Source organism: Chelon labrosus (genome assembly GCF_963514085.1).
Source record: "Chelon labrosus genome assembly, chromosome: 6".
Lineage (NCBI taxonomy): Eukaryota > Metazoa > Chordata > Actinopteri > Mugiliformes > Mugilidae > Chelon > Chelon labrosus.
This window is the reverse complement of record NC_140342.1, coordinates 11,887,996-11,905,850: the sequence shown is the minus strand read 5'-3', so window position 1 is coordinate 11,905,850 and position 17,855 is coordinate 11,887,996. Positions and strand designations below refer to the sequence as shown.

General features: G+C 42.5%; 2 protein-coding genes across 2 annotated transcripts; one reads left to right on the top strand and one right to left on the bottom strand.

The window, feature by feature from the left end:
* Positions 1–5,570: 5,570 nt before the first annotated feature.
* LOC311489036 (uncharacterized protein) lies at positions 5,571–6,237 on the bottom strand. The gene is made up of 2 exons (XM_084545934.1): positions 5,979–6,237; positions 5,571–5,877 (listed from the first exon to the last, which is right to left on the bottom strand). The coding sequence occupies exons 1-2, from the start codon at positions 6,190–6,192 to the stop codon at positions 5,642–5,644; spliced, it is 450 nt and encodes a 149-aa protein (XP_084402060.1). The 5' UTR covers positions 6,193–6,237; the 3' UTR covers positions 5,571–5,641.
* Positions 6,238–12,328: 6,091 nt separating this feature from the next.
* tm6sf2a (transmembrane 6 superfamily member 2a) lies at positions 12,329–16,049 on the top strand. The gene is made up of 10 exons (XM_084546170.1): positions 12,329–12,534; positions 13,153–13,256; positions 13,339–13,436; positions 13,534–13,637; positions 13,721–13,803; positions 13,891–14,015; positions 14,364–14,465; positions 14,569–14,661; positions 14,748–14,867; positions 14,946–16,049. Exons 1-10 carry the CDS (start codon positions 12,443–12,445, stop codon positions 15,153–15,155), a joined length of 1,131 nt encoding a protein of 376 aa, XP_084402296.1. The 5' UTR covers positions 12,329–12,442; the 3' UTR covers positions 15,156–16,049.
* Positions 16,050–17,855: the final 1,806 nt, after the last annotated feature.

The window sequence follows — 17,855 nt, the reverse complement described above, 5'->3', positions numbered from 1 at the left end:
CTGAATGATAGAATATACTGTATATGTACATACTGCATATCTTTCTTCATAATTTAGAGCTAACTTTGCTCAGTTTCATATTTTTTGATTTCTCATTCATTATTCCTTTAGTGTCAATTTTTATTTGAGAGATTCGTCAGAACCAGGTAATCAGTGCCATGTTTCAGTGCACTTTAGCATACTGTAAATAGTAGCATGGGATTGAAACTTCGTCAGTGACATTATCCCCCTCACAACAGCACACTGCTTCGTAACAATATACTGAATATTTAATACCTTTTTCTTCTTCCTCTTCATTTTTCTTTTTCAGAAATGTGACTAATACTGTACCTATGAATAGTGCAGCAGTGAAGACCTAAAGTAGGCCATGCAGAAGCCAGAGGCGGATTTAAAATACCAGGAGGGCTCTGGGTGTTTTCTCGGCAGCAGGTGTTCTCCTTTTTCTGTACAGTATGTTAGAAACTCCAGATGGTTCGGGCATTCGTGTGAAATTCTGGCTTAGCCTCCTGATATCCTCAGTGCTGTGATTCGATCACATTGTTTTGCAGTAAAACACTGAGCCACGAGATGGCACTGTACAGCAGGTTTTCATGTGACACATAATTCAAACACAGCATTATCCATCACCGTGGGAAAAAACGAGGTCACAACAAGCTGAGTGATATCTAAAAATAAAAGAATCTCACCTGTTCAAATTGCTTGAGCGTGTGAAGCTGAAGGGGAAGAGAGTTGTCTGTTTCATCACTGCACAAATCTAAACAAGAGAAAAAGGTACGTTAAAAGAAATCACTGGAAACTGGAATTGTGTGAGGTTTTAGACAGGACTAATAAAACTAAAGCTACGTACCTGTCATGTGACCTGTGTTCTTGGATGAAGAGTCCTCCTCTGCAGTACTGTCAGCAAAATAAAACACATTTAGCAACACATAGACAATATAAAGAGAGTGTAAATAAATCTATCCTATCAAAAAACCTACAGCCGTGTGCCCATTCTAACATTTATGGTGGCTTGAACATCACACACAAAACAAGCAACTGACAGCCTTTCTTTGTCTTTCTTTGACAGCCTCTCCTATACAATAAAAAGCCACTAAAGTCTTTTCACCACAAATCTAATTTGCACGTCTGTAGGAGTGGGAGTGGGGGTGTTCAGGGAGTCTCAGCAGGAGAGATATGAGGTGTTGGGAGGAGCTACCGAGGGTCAGAGTTCAGCTGAACCTCTCTTCCTGGCTTTATGCCTCCTAAAAGTGGGGGTGTTGTTCCTGCAGATAGAATCTAGCCAGCACCAGATGAACATGGAGGCAAACATGAGCTGAATGACTCACACATTGGCACCAGCAAATACAATAAGTAGAATAAAATTAGAATAAAATGATGCCTCCACACACAAATACTGCATATAGACGCACAGTAGCACCGTTTGCCCACGACTGCATCTGTGGTGACTATACTGCCCATCGGCGCTACCCACTCCGGTCAATGCGTGCATGTTAAATTCCTCGGACAGCTGCCGTCTCAGAAAATGTAAAGACAGCTGCTGCATGCCAGAGGTTTTAAAAGTTGACCAGGTGGGTGAATAGTTTGCATTATTGTGGCGGGCAGGGCATCACAATCACTTCTCACGACTCTTTTCTTAACATCAGTGTGATGATGTGTCCCTGTGTGTGTGTGTGGGAGGCCTTTGAGAGGCAGGCATCCACGCAGGGTGACACGCTGCGTGGAGAATTTGTATCATTTCATGTGAGGCTGCTTCAGCTCTGAATCAGCTGAAATGAGTGTAAATAGCCGAGGCTGCAAAGGATGATCTGAAATAATGCTTTCATTCTGCACTTGAAGGAATTTAATTATAGTTATCATTTCCAGACCAGCTGGATTAAGTGTTTCCATTGCCCTATTACCCAAATTCACAATTGTGGGCCTTTTAAACAGTCTATACACTACATCAGTGTCTGTTCATTTCAGAAAAGTAGGTCAAAATAAACCCTCACATTTTGCACAAAGCATATATTCATCAGAGTATCTTTTACAGAAGTGGGCCTATTGTGGAAAATATGAAGACAAACGACAATCCCAGTTAAAAATGTGGCCTCAGTAGCTTTATCCACCGATCCATAAAGCATGCAGATGGCTACTGTAGCTATGTGATGCACAGCCTTGTATGGGGTGGGGAAAATGGCCTTTCTTCCCCCGGAGGATGTACGACCCCTGAACAGGCGATGACATGCATAACAGAAATACTCCAATTCTGACATAAATGAGAGCTTTGATTAGCCCAAAGCAAGGGTTGTGTGTGTCGCGTTACGTTAAAATGCCCATTGAGCGCCGCGGTGTCCCCCCTCCTCCCTCCCCGCACACAATCTACTACAAATGCCGCCTCACCTCTCTGGCTCTCCCCAGATTTGCTCCGGAGGCGATGAGCTCCAATCCATAAAGGCTACTGCTTCAGTCAACTGGCATCCATGCCGGAAAACCTTCAAAGCACCCCTCCATTACTCGTTGTTTGAGAGACTGCCGACTGCAACCTCACCGGAACATGTTATCTGCAGCGGTCGAGGCATCGCGCACCGCTCAGGTTTGGAGGGGGCGTGTGAGGATGAGCGCCCTGAAAATGGAAAGCAAGGATGTTACAGAGCCCCCATCCTACAGACAGAGAGCAGTGCCCCCCTGCTGAGCGACCAGGATCTGGGTTCTGTAAGGGTAGATTTATTTGTCTTGACATACTTGATTTTAACTGACATAGCTGTTTATTTCAAAATAAAGCACAGTGAGCCTGTTTCTAAATCAAATCTAGTTTCTAGTTTTGACAAAGACTGAACACCACTGCTGTAACCTCCTCTGTGCATGAATACATTCGGTTAGATCTTAAAGATATAAAGAGTTTGGGATGTTTGTGAGTAAGTGACTATGAAAAACTATAACTATGTTTTGAGTGTAAAATGTAAAGGTGTAATAAAAAGATTTTATTGAATCTGATTGAATTTTTCTTATAATTATTGATGTGTAATGTATTTAATTCTATTTATTTACTTCTGGCCACGTGATATGTTGTAGGATAATATGTCACATAAACAGTATAAAGTCAAATCAAGGCACAAGTGCAAGGACCATAAAAATGAATAACCAAATCCTACTGTACTTAAATAACTCCTCTTACAGGATGCAAATGATATCCATCAGATTTAATTGCATAAACTAATCTCATTGCCTCAAGACAGTCATTTTATTATTTATTTATTTTCAAGGTGTCCAGGATAAATGTTTTTTTGTCCTTTGCAGCTGGCTAATGCTTTGGATATCAGCTTGTTGAAGAGAGGAGATATTTTTACCGAGATGGTCAGGCCCTAAACAGCTGTGTTTCTACATACAGCACATATAGACTACATTGCGGCCTGCCATGCATTTTTGTATTTCTTGTGTCCCGGATGTAAAAAGGCAATGCAGACTCAAAAGTGTGTGATTAATCAGCTGCAGAAGCAGATAATTAATTTATCTAGTTGTTTGAAGATAAGATAATTGGGAGGGGGGTTGTATGAAAAGAGTGAGAGGGAATGGGGGGGGGGGGGGGGGGGGGCTTAGGGGAGATTAGGTCATTGTTTGCTTTAGGAGTCAGAAACGGCAGGATGAAGACGAGTGAGGCTTTGGTAATCTTGTTAGGAGCCACAGAGCCAAAGTGAAGGTCTAATTCTGCTGAAATGTAAGTGACAGAAAGAGTCTGGGAGGAGCTGAGTTAGTTCTCATTTATAATAAAGGCTAATAATGTGTATGTGTGCGCAATGAAGTAGCATAAATGTCAGGTTCAACATGCTCAGTTTCATGTTTGTAATAATAAGTTAGACCACTTTTGATGAAGACCAAGCAATTTCCCTTGTGGATCAATAAAGTTTATCTAAGTCTAAGTCTAAGTCTAAGACCACTGAATTCATACCTGTGCTTCTGTTACAGCATTAACATGTCAGCATTCAGTGTATGGGGACATTTTTACCACAGCGCCCTCTCCTGGGTTCTGGTTACCATTTAAACACTGAACGCAGCACACTGAGTCCACATTGGGTATGTCATTTGTATAGGGCAAAGTTAAGAGTAGCTACAAGGTAGAAGGTTATTTATTGAGCGCAGTGATTTAAGGTGGAAGGAAAAATTATAGTGTTACTCTCGACCTGTGTCTATATCTAGATATGTGGCGTTTTACGCGGATGAATGATTTAAGGTCAGCTTTGGGTTTATACCTGCCAGGTTGAGGGCAGCTGTGTGCAAATGTTAAAATGGTTCACACTTATGAATAAAAATGTCTAATTTGGAAATTGTTCTCAGGTAATGCCAACTGAAAGTAAAATGTACACCTAGATCCAACAACCAAACCCTCTCCTGATACCGCAGCTGCCGTTGTGTCGACCGTCTGACTCTTCCAGCAAAGCCACAGACCCTTTTATTCTCACCAGCTGTTAACAGTACATGTAGTCTCTCATTTAGAGCTGTCGAGAGTTTGAGTCAACTTACATGAACTATTTAACAAACAATGGCTATAACAAAAAGCCCTCTTATGAATGCACTGGACCTGTCCACGGTGGACCCCCGTCTCTCGCCCGATGACAGCTGGGATAGGCTCCAGCAGACCCCCGCGACCCTTAACAGGAATAAGCGGTTACAGAAGATGAATGAATGAATGAATGCACTGTTTATTTCAATTTATTTGTGTATATTTTGCATGTAATTACTGTGTAACTGTTAAGATTAATTTCATACCTCTAACTAGATTATATTATCCCATACATGTACAGTGAGTGACTTTTACACCAGTACTTGAATAATGATAATAATAAATTTCAGATGGAATATGTTACAGACATGTTGTATATTATAGTACTGAGGCCATTGAAGTGTCACATTTGGCTGATGTCCCTCCCCCACCAAGACAAAAAATGGTGCATGCATTTCTTAAAACATCACTAAAAACCTCTTCTGCTTAGTTAACGCAGGTATCTTCACTGTTGTATTCGCCTTCATTTCACTGTGTGCCTGTTAGAGTGAGCACAGCCTTTATGTCATTCACAGAATCGGTTGAGCCTTTTCAGAAAAGGAAGCAAAACATTTAAGAATGAGCACACAACTGTTTTTATATACTGCATTTTGTTCTGCTCATCTTTATTAAAAACTCATCAGAAGCAGTTGCAGCTATCTCTTAATGCAAATGATGTAAGTCCAATGCTGCAGAGGGGATATGAATATTATTTTTAACGTTACATTGTTTCTTATTAGGTATTAGCAGGAAAGGTAAAACCATTTAAACGTGCAAACTAATTACTTAAGGCGTGTTTTTACTGTGTTGGTTTTGTGTAGTTGTCTTTTCATTTATTTGAAATTTGCCTTGCTTGTCTGTTAATACACAGCTGCAGTGACTGCAACAGACACTAGATGTCCTCCTAAAACCACTCAAGCATTTAGCCTCTGTAGCTAGAGCTCTGTCAGTGCTTACAATAAAACAGCAGATTTTTCAGCTTTACACAGTAATGCTTCATTACAGTCATTCCCTTCACGTCTCACTCGGTATTCAGACAATCACATCACATACAGGAGGTCTGCAGCAACAGCAAATCTAATCTGATTTCAGCTTCCTCATTTATTTTCCTCACTCTCCGAACGTCTAGGTCCTCTTCCCGAACACCACTCTCGGTCCAGACTTGGCCCCTCGTGGTTCTGTAGAGATGATCCAGATGGCAGGAGCTTTCATGAAGTCCCTGTCAACTAGCTTGTTCTCCTCTGCCCGGGCCATTGCCTCCAGTTCAGGGGAGGTTTCCGGGGCCCAGTCCGCCATGAACTTATCCTTGGCCTCGCAATAGTTCACCACCACCTGCTCAGGCTGCTTTCCAAGCAGCCAGTCTGGAGAACAGGAAGAGCGAAATGAGGGAAAGAACACCAGGAGCAACATTTAATATCCTCTGGTGCAGTTATTCTAGTTTTAAGAAGATACAAGTACAAACCTGAAAAGTCATGGATGAGGTCTTTGATGAGGTGGCCGATGATGGCATAAAGAACAGACAGCACGACGAAGGCAGCTATGAGCAGGTAGAGGACATAGGTAGGCATGTGGACAGCATCCCTAGAAGGGGGGATATAGGACTCAAACAACACCGTGCCATCTTCCTCCCTGTGACGAATGTTAAAGTTGTCCCATGGTTCCTCTGTTGTAGCCATGCAGTCTCTGGTGTTGGCCGGCAAGTCTTCTTAATATCTCAGCGTCATCTCTGTGTTAAGTAGCCGGCACGATGATTTAATCTCACTCAGGGCTCTACGCAAAACACAAAAACATCAAAAAGAAATGCTACAGTCCCCATCTTTGAAATCAATTAGGTGCCAAACAACTGCAACTAGAACATACTGTACACGGAGACAAGCTTTCACATCAAGTATAGAAGCAATTCACCGGGGTTTACACACTTAGGGCTAAGTGCTACAATAAGCAACAAAGGTTTAAAGTAGAAGTATGTCTGTATCTCACCTTGAAGAGCGTTTCATTTTGTTTCCCTGTACACTCTCCTTGTCTGTCTGTCTGTCTTTCTGTGGGGCTACGCAGATGGAAACTAGATTAGCTGCAGCGGCTTGAGGTGGCCTACTCAAGGTCAGAGGAATGACTCAGGTACAGGTTCTTAATGACGTATTCACCAGCTACTGTCAGTCTACTTGTCTATCTACCTATCTACCTGTCTATCTGTCTATCTACCTGTCTATCTACCTGTCTGTCTGTCTGTCTGTCTACCTGTCTGTCTATCTATCTGTCTATCTATCTATCAGTCTATCTATCGTTTCATTTTCCTTGTATCATTGTTGAACCGTATTCAAGATGGCCGATGTACCATAATCCCTTTCATTTACAAATAAGGTCATCGCCCCTGACACAGCCAGGTATTAGACGAAGGTAGGATGGATTAATGAAAGCAAGACAAGACACGACAGCACACTTATATCATCGAGTTGTTTACTGGAGAGAAGTTTAGTCCGACACCAGGACAGGAAAAGTGACCTATGTATGTTATCCTCAGAAACACATTACAGAGACATGGTGGGAGGGTGATGACTACGGCAGCCTCCCTGCTCCGAAACGTATGAGGACTATTCAAACTATTTCAAATGATTAACATGTTTGGATGTGAATGTCAGTTAGAAACATGAGCGCATTTGCATCTTTTTTTTTTTTTTTTTTTACATAATTCACTCACATTTTGTTACATGAGAAACTGGACAAACATTTATACAGTGCAGAAGAGTTGAAGGACTGAATATATGGATCCCTGTTTATAAGTAATAAAAGAAAGCATTTTCTTTTCAAATAAATGCAAACTATAACTATAACAGTTGTTTATTTTTTACATAAAACAAACATATCTTAGCTTATGCGTGACTATGACAAAGAAAACACTGATCACTGCATTGAACAAGAGTAGCAACAAAAAACAACGATCTGCTGTGACAAAGTGATGACAGCTCAGAGGGACGTGACATAAGGGCTGGCGGGGCAAGCGAAGGTCACACTATGCGCAGATATTCTTTTTTCTCTGGGGAACGATGAAGTAATGGCGCTTCTCTGCGGTGGAGGGGTGGATGGACGGCGACCGCCTCCATCTCCCTTGTGGAAGCCAGGCAGCAGCCCGTCCTTTTCTTCCTCCATCCTCAAGGTGTCTTTCTCCGTCAGCTTACTGGAAACGCTGAGCCGCCGCTCTTCCTCTATTTCTGCTTCCCCTGCCTCTGAATCATCCTCTGCTGGTTTGGGGCCAAGAATCCAATCTGTGAGGTAGAAACGATATGTGGGTGAAATCAAATAAAATCATTTTCAGTGGCTTCTCTGTCTGTTTTAAAGGGGCAATCCAACAATTTGAAGTTCAGCTTGCTTGTCATTTCATTGGGTGCACAATGCTGCAACTTTTCGGCAAAGCATGCTTCAAAAACTGTAGCATGGAGATTGCAAGAAGTACCACTCTTATAGAGATGCTGTCAAGTTGCATTATGGGAAATGTAGGATCCAGAGGTTTGAGAGGTTGGCCGGTACCTGTGGGCTAAACATCAGGGCCTAGTTGCTCGTAAAGTTTAATCTGGACCAGAATGACCAGGTAATCCATTTCATTCATCCTGCCAATTTTCCAAAGCATCACTGGACTGGATCACCCTGGTCCAGATACAAACTTTTACCAAATCCGGATTACTTGTGCTCCAATTTGGACTACGCATCACAGTTTAGCAATTAAGGGTATTAGGAGTGTACAGAACAACATGTAGAATATCCAGCATGGGATAACTTTGCTGTAAATGCTTTTTTTTCTCCTCTTCTTTTTAAGACACCAATTCCATTTTCAGTTTCATTTTTAAATTGCCATCTCACCCACAACAAGTAAATACATACGTAGATCTTGGATGTGCTGCTGTAATATTATTAATTAATGTGTCTCTTGCAAGCTATGCGTCGTACCGCAGTACTAAATTGCCAGAGTGCCCCTTTAAGATGTTATTTAAGCACCAATCATTTGCTCAGAATTGCTCATTCACCTTAATTTAATAACAAAGACACCAATGGGAAGGTTTTCCTCTGTACGCAAACCACAGGGTGAAAATAAAGGAAGTCGTTGACAACGCAGCCGGTCAAAAAAGGTTCAAAGGAAAAAAACACGGATTGGGCCTTAGATACTCTGGGACAGATGGGACTCAAAGACGCCACAAACACGGATGGCGGAATGGACACAGTGGCAGGTTAAGTAAGGGAGGACATCACTTTTGGGATGTTCCTGCCTGGGGTTACCTGCCAGGTCATGCATCAGGTCTTTAATGAGGTGTCCCACTATGGCGTAAGTCGCCACTATAACCAGCACCACCCCGACTAGGACGTAGACTACATTGCGCGGAAGAGTTATAGCATCTCTCGCTGGGGGTATGTAGTCCACAAAATAGGCCTCCTCCTCCTCCTTCCGCCTCGACCACTGCAGGAGCTGTCGGTGCTCAAACACCAGCTGTGTGGCGTTCAAAAGCAGAGCTCCTGCTGAGGCGTTCAGGGACGCAGTTGGTTGTCGGTTCATGGTTTGGCAGCTTTAGTTGGTTTATGAAGCTCTTTATGTGATTCTAAGGATGTGGTGAAGCCCTGGGGCTGTGTCTTTAGGCGGTGACAGATTTACTGTCTGGGTGCAGATCCGAACTCCCCCACTGCGCTCTGAATATTTGGAAAACAGGTGAAATAGGTGCACCAGAGAGGAGGAGGGAGAGGGACTGAACATTAGAACAATTTCTGAAGCTTGGAAGAATGGCAGGATTGAGTGATGGATGGAAAAGTGAAGACAGTTTAAAAATGAGAACATTGTCTGGCAGCGGTGACAGCTCTCGGTGACAGAAATGTAGCTCACCAGACAAGTGACGGTACCATATACTACGTGTGCCAATTCTCCTAATCTTTTGTCTAGACCTAAATCCCAGCATTCCACCTTCCAGTCTTTGCGCAGGGGTCCTCGGTCAAATTTCCAGGAGGCGGCGTGTAAGACGGAGAAGTGAATATAGGACAGACAGAGTTAATAGGATTGAGTCTGTCACAAAGCAATATCAGCTTTGCATCTGTAGGGATTAGAGATATGAGAAGAGGTGGGTGGTAATATGCCAAAGAGGCTTATGGTCATCGGTGACCACGTTGCATATGATGCATAAATTACAGAGAACCCACTTTCCCTTGGGTTTAAACAGCGTCACTTCAATGCTATGTATTTTAAATTCACCTTAAGCAGAGCAGGTCTTAGAGCCTACAAATCTGAAATGAATGTGATATGACACAATAATTTTCACGGCTCAGTTCTTGCTTCATAACAGAGCAGATGGTCCAGGACCAGTAAATATTCTCAAAGTGCACGATCAAATGTTTTTTTTAGGAAGGTCAAACTGATGAGGAGCAAACAGGCAAAACACTAAAGATGAGAAAATGTGAAAGGTGAAAAAGAACAAATTAGATTTTTTTTAAAGATACAGATGCAGTGTGGTTTCAGAGGAAAAAATTCTTACCTGTTGTCAAGACTGCTCCTCAGCTCTTTTCTTTGACTTGTGAATGAAATGACTTCTAAACTGGTGCGTATTCTATAGACACAGCTCTGGAGAAACAACACAAGGACACAGCAGAAGGTTAACATCATGTAAACAAGACTGTTACCGTAGTGGCTGCTCTAGTAAAACACCAAATGAAAATCCCAACCATTATTGCTTTTCTCTACAAGTGGGCAGGCAAACAGGGATCCAAAAATTAGTTTTTAACCCTTCTGTTCTTCTTGGTCCATCTTCAGGTGTGGAGACAACTCCTGCTATGCTTTGGACTCATCCTCTTTTGGTGGATCTGCGACCCGGCAAAACTGAGAAACCAGAAATTGCCACTCAATAACAGTGATGGCAATATTCGCAAAGAGAATGAACCAAGAGACCGGGTGGAGGCCGCAGTAGAACGTCATGTTGGGGTTAGATGGAAGTCAAGCCTTCAGGTGAGGGAGAAGCAGACAATGAGAGGAGGCGTGAGGTCTCTGAATGTGTCTCACGATAAGTCTGTCAGTGTTATGGTGTTCTTCTGTAATCCTAGATAGGATTTGGTTGATACACGCTGCTGTCACCAGCAACGCGTTTTTTTACTGAGTCAGCAGGTACCACAACAGAAGACGGAGATCATTTACAATCACCTGAAGAACATTTTACCTCTGAGGGGTGGTGCAGTCTGAGCCGCGGATTCACAGTGTAGGCAACAAGAACAACTAGAATACATTTCATAAAAGACAAAAACACACAATTCAGAGCATTTTCTTGAGCAAACATTTTAGATAATTTCCCAACATTACCTGGAATAATGACGTCTTTCTCATTTACTTGCAGGATTCATTCAGTCCAGCTTAGTTTTTAAGATTACGAAAGGTTTCCAAGTCTTCTCAGGGCAAACAAAAATAAGGAAAGCAGACAACTGCCAATCTGACTCCACAAAAAGCACTACAAGCTGTACTTGCAGACTAGTTCTAAGCAAAATAACGATAACACCCAGTCACTTCGTCGGGTAGATCCATGTCAACTCCGGCTCCCTCAGGCTGGTGTGACCACCTTTTTGGGTTTGTCTTCTGGCTCCGCCAACCACTTCATGTAGGCATCGCCCAGGATGAACGTCCAATAGATGACGGTTAGAGAGGTGTTCACGGTCATAATGCCGATAATTAAAGGGTGCAGCATGTTAGCAGACTGGATGGACTCTAAAAAACAGTGTCACCTAAAAAAATCCTGTGTCGGCTGTGTGGGCAAAGGGTTGTCTGCACCTCTATAGCATCAGCTCCCGGTCTTTTCTCTACGTGGACTTCCCACCCCTCTCTACTCTCTCTTTCCACTGGTCGCTAAGTTTCTGTGGCAACAGCAGCATAATCCGCTTCAGCAGCTTTGTTACAGGAGATAAGGTTGCATTAAATGTAGGCCTGCTTTACAAATGTTGATCATCCTTAAGATGTTCTTGCATAATGCACATTCTTCACAACATGCAGAAAAAGAGAAAAACAGTGGTATGAGTCACTGTTTTGCATAGAAACCGTACAAGAAATGTAACAATGGTGAAAGGTTTTAAACAACACCCTGACCGAAACAAACAAACAAACATAATCTCTGTTCTGAACTTTATGTTCTCTCTTAGATATAATCCAAGTTGTAATCAAGACTGGAGGCATCTTATGGAGGAGCTCTTAATCTTGCACCAAACAGCACAGATGGGTCCTTAAATGAACCCCAGGAGCCACCAGAACCTAGACAACACTTGCCTAGACAACATGTGCGGTATGACTGAGATTTTGAGAACCTTCTGTCATTACAGACTCATCTTGTGTACCAAAAATCCTCAAACCGAATGAATGTTGGAGAGCACAAACACCAGAAAGCTCAGTCTTGAAAAAAGGTTTCAAGGTATGAAGTTCCTGCCACGGTAGATATGCCTCCACCAGGTGGCAGCCTGCACAAAGCATAGCGTGGACGCTGAATGACCATAGATTAGGTTACAATGTATGTCTGTAATAGGTTCTCAATAAAACGTGGAAATCAGATCAGAGAATTGATGCGTACTCAGTTGCAGCTAAAATGCCAAATGCGTAATATGCGCATGACGCACGATTGAGCAGTGTGTAATCTGAACTATGAAATGCCCTCCCTTTAAAATTTCGCTCATTGGACACGTCTCTTGAGTTGAACTTTGAGACCTACTCGATAGCAGCTGCACTGGATCAGCAGCGTTGCTTCATCACTGATCAAAAGGCAACAGGCGCCACTCCTTTAAATCATCTCCTTCCTTCGGCTGCGTTGGAGAGGGCACTGGCCTTTAACATGCCTCGTTTCGTAGCCAGTGGACGTGTTTAGCTGGGGATATTTGTATCTGGACGATTTTTTTCAAATAAGAGGTCAAAACAACACGTTTGCAAGAATGAGGCCGCCCGCGGAAGTGAACGTGTTTCTCCTTTCACTCGTGGCTCCTGGAGTTTTGTACACAATAAATAACATCCCTGCGCTTCACGAGTAAGTGTCTGCACTCTAATTAATTCAATCTCGTTTTGGCCTGCCGGAGGGAGGCATGACGCTGTTAAGCCCCTGATATTAGGCTTATGAAGCGGCACACAGCCTGAAGGAAAAAGGGGTTTAGCGGGGGCTTGTTTATCCTGAGATAACCTGAAGTCAGCTGAAAAGGGAATTTGAGGTAAATGTTATAAACCCTGAAAAGGTAAATTAACTGATTAGCCGGAGTAAACTTTATTATCTCCCACAAGATGTGGCTTGGATAGTGATAGGAAGTGTGTCTCATGGTCCATCTTCACTGAATGTCCACACTTCCTGTCTGGGAAACCAACAATGGCACAACCCTGAATGAGTCTGATGTCAATTATTTTCTGAATTATTATTGTTATTATTATTTTTGTCTGACATTATTTTTATAAATCTCAAAATGACTCTGTCTCTTGTTTTGTCCAACCACCTGTTCAAATCCTCAAAGCTGAGCAACTGACCAAAACTAATTAACTATTGATAATGGATCCCGATAATTTTATTGTTTTGTTGCTTCATTTCAAAATGAAGAAACTTGTAGGGTTACACAGATACACTGATGCTCTCGCTGTCACCATCACATTCATTCCTCAGGCCTCTTCCTATCCTGGGGACGGGAATGGTCGTCCTGGGATCTGTTCTCCTCGTCCTCCTCCTCACTGTCCGACACAAGACAAAAGTGGACCCTTTGTTCTATGGTACTGCCAAGCTAACACTTTAGCGTAAAGGAGCAAAACGAAGGTGGAGTGGTGTTCATTGTGCATCTGTGTGTCTGTCCAGTGTTTGCAGAGTTTTCCTTCACCTGCATGGTGGGCTTGACCAATGCTTTAGAGCAGGATGGGTTCATCTCTGGCTTCATGAACTTCTATCTAAAGATGGTAGGAAGACTAACACTGAGAAGATGATAACGATTGATTTAATTTTAGAAGTTTATATGCCAAAAGTAAAAGGTATGTTGCTGTTTTGTCTCTTCAGGGAGAGCCTCATCTAAGCACTGCCTATGCAGTGATGATGTCTTACTGGGAGGGTGTGGTTCATTACATCCTCTTCCTCGCTATCATCCGTTGCATGTTCACTGGGTAAGCTGTGACAACAACACAACCTGTCTGCTCTGTGTTCAGCGAGACATTTGGTGAGTCCTGTTGAATGTCTGTCCATGCAGGAAGCCCTATCGCACCATGGGTCTGCTCTGGACAGGCTCCTCCATCGCCCATCAGATCGTTCTCATCCCAGGAGTGCTCATTGGTGAGAGCCGCCCGCAGGAACACTTTATGTCAGATTGGCAGTGCTGTTTTTGTCCATCTGTACTGACGATGTTCTCATTTTGTTTAGGGAAGTACGGCTCTAACATTCGACCAGCCTTTTGGAGGAACATCCCTTTCTTTGTGGTGCCTTTCTGGGCAGCGTCCCTGCTCTTCAGCAGACCAAGGGTGATGCCCGTCATCACAGCAGACAAGGTAAATTTCACACCTTTGAGGTATTAAATCAAAAGGAAACGTTAATTCTGTAGAATACATTAAATATTTCAGAGACACGATTGAAATAAAGGAAAGCTAAACTAAAGGAGAAGAAGACTGGAGAAACATGTGTAATGTCATGACCCCTTATGTAGACCCCGACCCCAAGGTTGGAAACCACTGCTAAAATAATTTATGCAAGTATTTGAGAATAGTTATGCGTTATCCTAGTATATATTGGCTAGAGACTTATAAATGAAAGGATCTTGCTTTAATCACTATTAAACTGTATAACATTACTAAAAGTATAGACGTAAGATTAACTGAGAGTGTTTCTGTGTTGAGCAGATTGCTGCGGAGCAGAAGAAAAGCCTGCTGTCTCGACCTGTTGATCTGCTTCTGTCACTTCTGTTACTGGGAGCCATGGCCTTCTCTGTTTTCAGAGGCTTTGTAAGTGAGACGGCATGGGGCTTTTGTATCTGTTCAGTTCCTGTGCTGCTGATTGGTTTCAGCATCATGATGTTCATTAACTTCTTTCCTGTTGTGCTCCAAGGTGGTGCTGGACTGTCCTCTGGACACCTGTTTTACGTACATCTATCAGTACGAGCCGTATCTCAAAGACCCGGTTGCATTTCCTAGAGTTATGGTGAGTCTATAGAAGAAGGCACCCCGAGTTAAACATGTTGTGTATTTGTCTTAAAAACTGGATTTTTCCGTGCACAATTCATCCAGATGCTGGTGTATTTGTTCTACGCCCTGCCCCTCCTGGTTGTCTTCATCTATGGTCTGACAAGACCTGGATGCGGCTGGATGTTGGACTGGACCATCTTCTTTGCTGGTGCCATGGCTCAGGTAACCGTGGTTATTGTGCTTTTGCTGTTATTAATATTCACTGAAATAGCAGAATGTAAGACCTCTTCTTTTCTCCAGACCCAGTGGTGCCATATCGGGGCATCTATACACTCCCGCACTCCCTTCACGTACCGAGTACCAGCAGACAAGCGGTGGCCTGTTATCGCCCTCAACGCGCTGCTCGCTGCTGTGCCGGCTCTGCTGGCCCTGCGCTGCCACACAAACCCCGCTTATTTTATGAAACCCGTTCCCGAGGGTCAGGCCGACAATGAGAAGAAGCAAAAGTAAACCCCACACCAGGCACGGACTGCCGAGGAATACTTCAGGCTGTGACAAGGCGAATGTTTTCTAGGGACTTTCTTTGGAGGACAAACTGGGTTAAACACACAATTTTACAACTTTAAAACCCGGAGGAAGTCTCAAAAAACATTGCTGTCAGACTCAACTGTTTAAAATCGGTCACCTTCACGCAGCACTCCCCACGTGGACTGTTGGACCCTGATAAGAAGCCAGTTAATAGAGGTGAGGACTGTGATCAGATCTCACAGCTTTCAGGTGACTCATGCAGATAAACAGTTGGTGTCTTCCCAAACTTAGACCACTAACCTGAATCACACAGATCGGCAGCACACCACTGGAAAGTGACAGTCATTATTAAACTCCTTTTTATGCAGAAACCCAAACCAAAACTCCACAGCTCCGTGTTTGTACCGATCCAAAATTGACCGGGTCAGTGAAAACCATCACCGCTTTCAGCCTTTATAAACTGTGAGTGTAATAAATGTTAAGGGGATCCACTGAATATCTGGAAGGCTGAATAACTTCAGAGTTGCTGATGAGGGGGGTGACTTACTCAAGCTGACAATTTGTCCCCTTGAAGATGGATGCTGTGTAACGTATTCGGTGATCCTTCATGTCACTAGGGTTTGTAAAATGCCACAAAATAAAGATATTCATCACTATTCTGTTAAGGCCAAAGTGGAGTCTTTTTGCTTATTTAGATTAGCAGTTATATAAAACAGATTGAGGCGGCAGAGTGGAGAGGCTGAAAGCAGTTTTTATTTTTACCGATTATGAAAATAGTTCTGTCTTTTTATCCAGTAATCGATTTCAGTTGCAGTCACGACTTTATCGCAGTGTTTTCCATGTTGAAGTTCTTTATTTTGTACCAAAGCAAAATATCATGATTATATTCAATTTTTTAAATGGGATACAGATATTTTCATTCAGCCCAGTGTCACAGTCTTTGATTCTATCTGAAAGCACCTTTTTTTTTTTTTTCTAATTCACATTATCTGAGTCTTTCATCTGATGTCTGTCAGAATGTAAACAAATATGCACTAAACCACAAACCAAAGTGGTTTACTGGTCCAACGCTACCGTCTGCTAGGATGTCAATATCTTCCCCAGCTGGTGATGTCATTGTGCCCTATGTGCAGCGCACTGATGGCCCAGTTAGCTCTGCTGCAACTGTCAGACTGATAAGAGGTGAACCCTGGATTTAGGTGAGCTGTCACACTCAACAGACGCACAAATGATCACGTGACATGCTGGTTAGTCATCTGTGTCTCAAATAACTATTGTTTTGGCTGCTGGAGTGTATATTATTTTGGATCAGAATTCCTCCTCACTTAAAGTGTGTACAGTGCTCTAGGTATCGTGATGGACACGCACGTAATGACCTCGGTGGAGCTTTCACCCTTTGTGAAACACACTACAAATACACAAGATCAACTTTGAGCTGACATTCAATGCTGCCTTTCCATTCAGATTACCCAGAACTTTTTTTTTAACATTAGTAAAAGGTTCCTTGAGGCTTTTTTATGTCTGGGTTTCCCCTGTGGTTAAAAGACTCACAAAGGTTTCACATGTCAGATAAAATATGAAAAGTAACTGTTTTCAAAGTCATTTTTGCTTGTGATACAGCAACCAGCTCCAGTCCAGTAGGTGGCAGTAATGCAGAATACTATACAACAACGGCATATGAAATGGAAGCAACTTTAAGCAAACTATGCAACTTGTAAAGTAATGGTTATTAAATGATTTGCAGATGGGATAATTGAGTCAACTCTGGAAAAGAGATGAGCAGATTCAAAATGACCAAAATGCTAGACTTAAAGTAAGCAAGCAGATTTTCCAAGCTGTTGTGAACATTTACCTCTCCTCTCTACAGTTGTGGTACTTTTGGAAAAATACAATCCCAGAACATTTTGGGTGGGTGAAATAATTTTCCATTAATTTAGATCAGGGGTGTCAAACATACGGCCTGTGGCCCCAAAACTGGCCCGCAAGAGGGTCCAATCTGGCCCGCGGGATGAATTTGCAAAGTGTGAAAATTAGACGACATTAAGAGCAATTTTTAATAAAATTGGCATCTATTTGAAGTTTTAACCACAAGGGGTCACACTGATCTAGTCACAGTTGTGGAGATAACACAACACGAGACCCAGAACTAAACAGCAGATGGCAGCAATGCAACGAAATTGCTTTTATTTTTCTTAAGAATTTTCAGGTAGTTGATAAAATGTTTTTTTAGAAGGATAGTTCATTAAATGTAAACATTATTTTCATTATGTACTTCTTTGCACTAAAACAAATGGAAAAATCTGGAGTTATTGTGCTATTTTGTTCCTGGTCCAGCCAACTTGCGATCGAATTGGGGTGTATGTGGCCCCTGAACTAAAATGAGTTCCCCTGATTTAGATACTGTGGCAGAAAGGCACAGCGTTTCTCCAAAGGTTCATGGTCTCTGGGGAAAGTTCTTTTATTGCATCGTATATCTACCTCATCTTCTGGGGACCATGAAAACAATAGTCAGTCTGAACCAAACTGACCTCCAGCTATTATCTTAAAGCTATACCACTTACACAGTAGACGGTAAAAAACTGCTCTTAGTTTGCTTGCTTGAATGAAAAGCAGTTTGTGTTTTTGTTTTTTGTTCACTTTATTAAGAATGGATACAACAGCAGGACAAAAAGTCATAAGAAC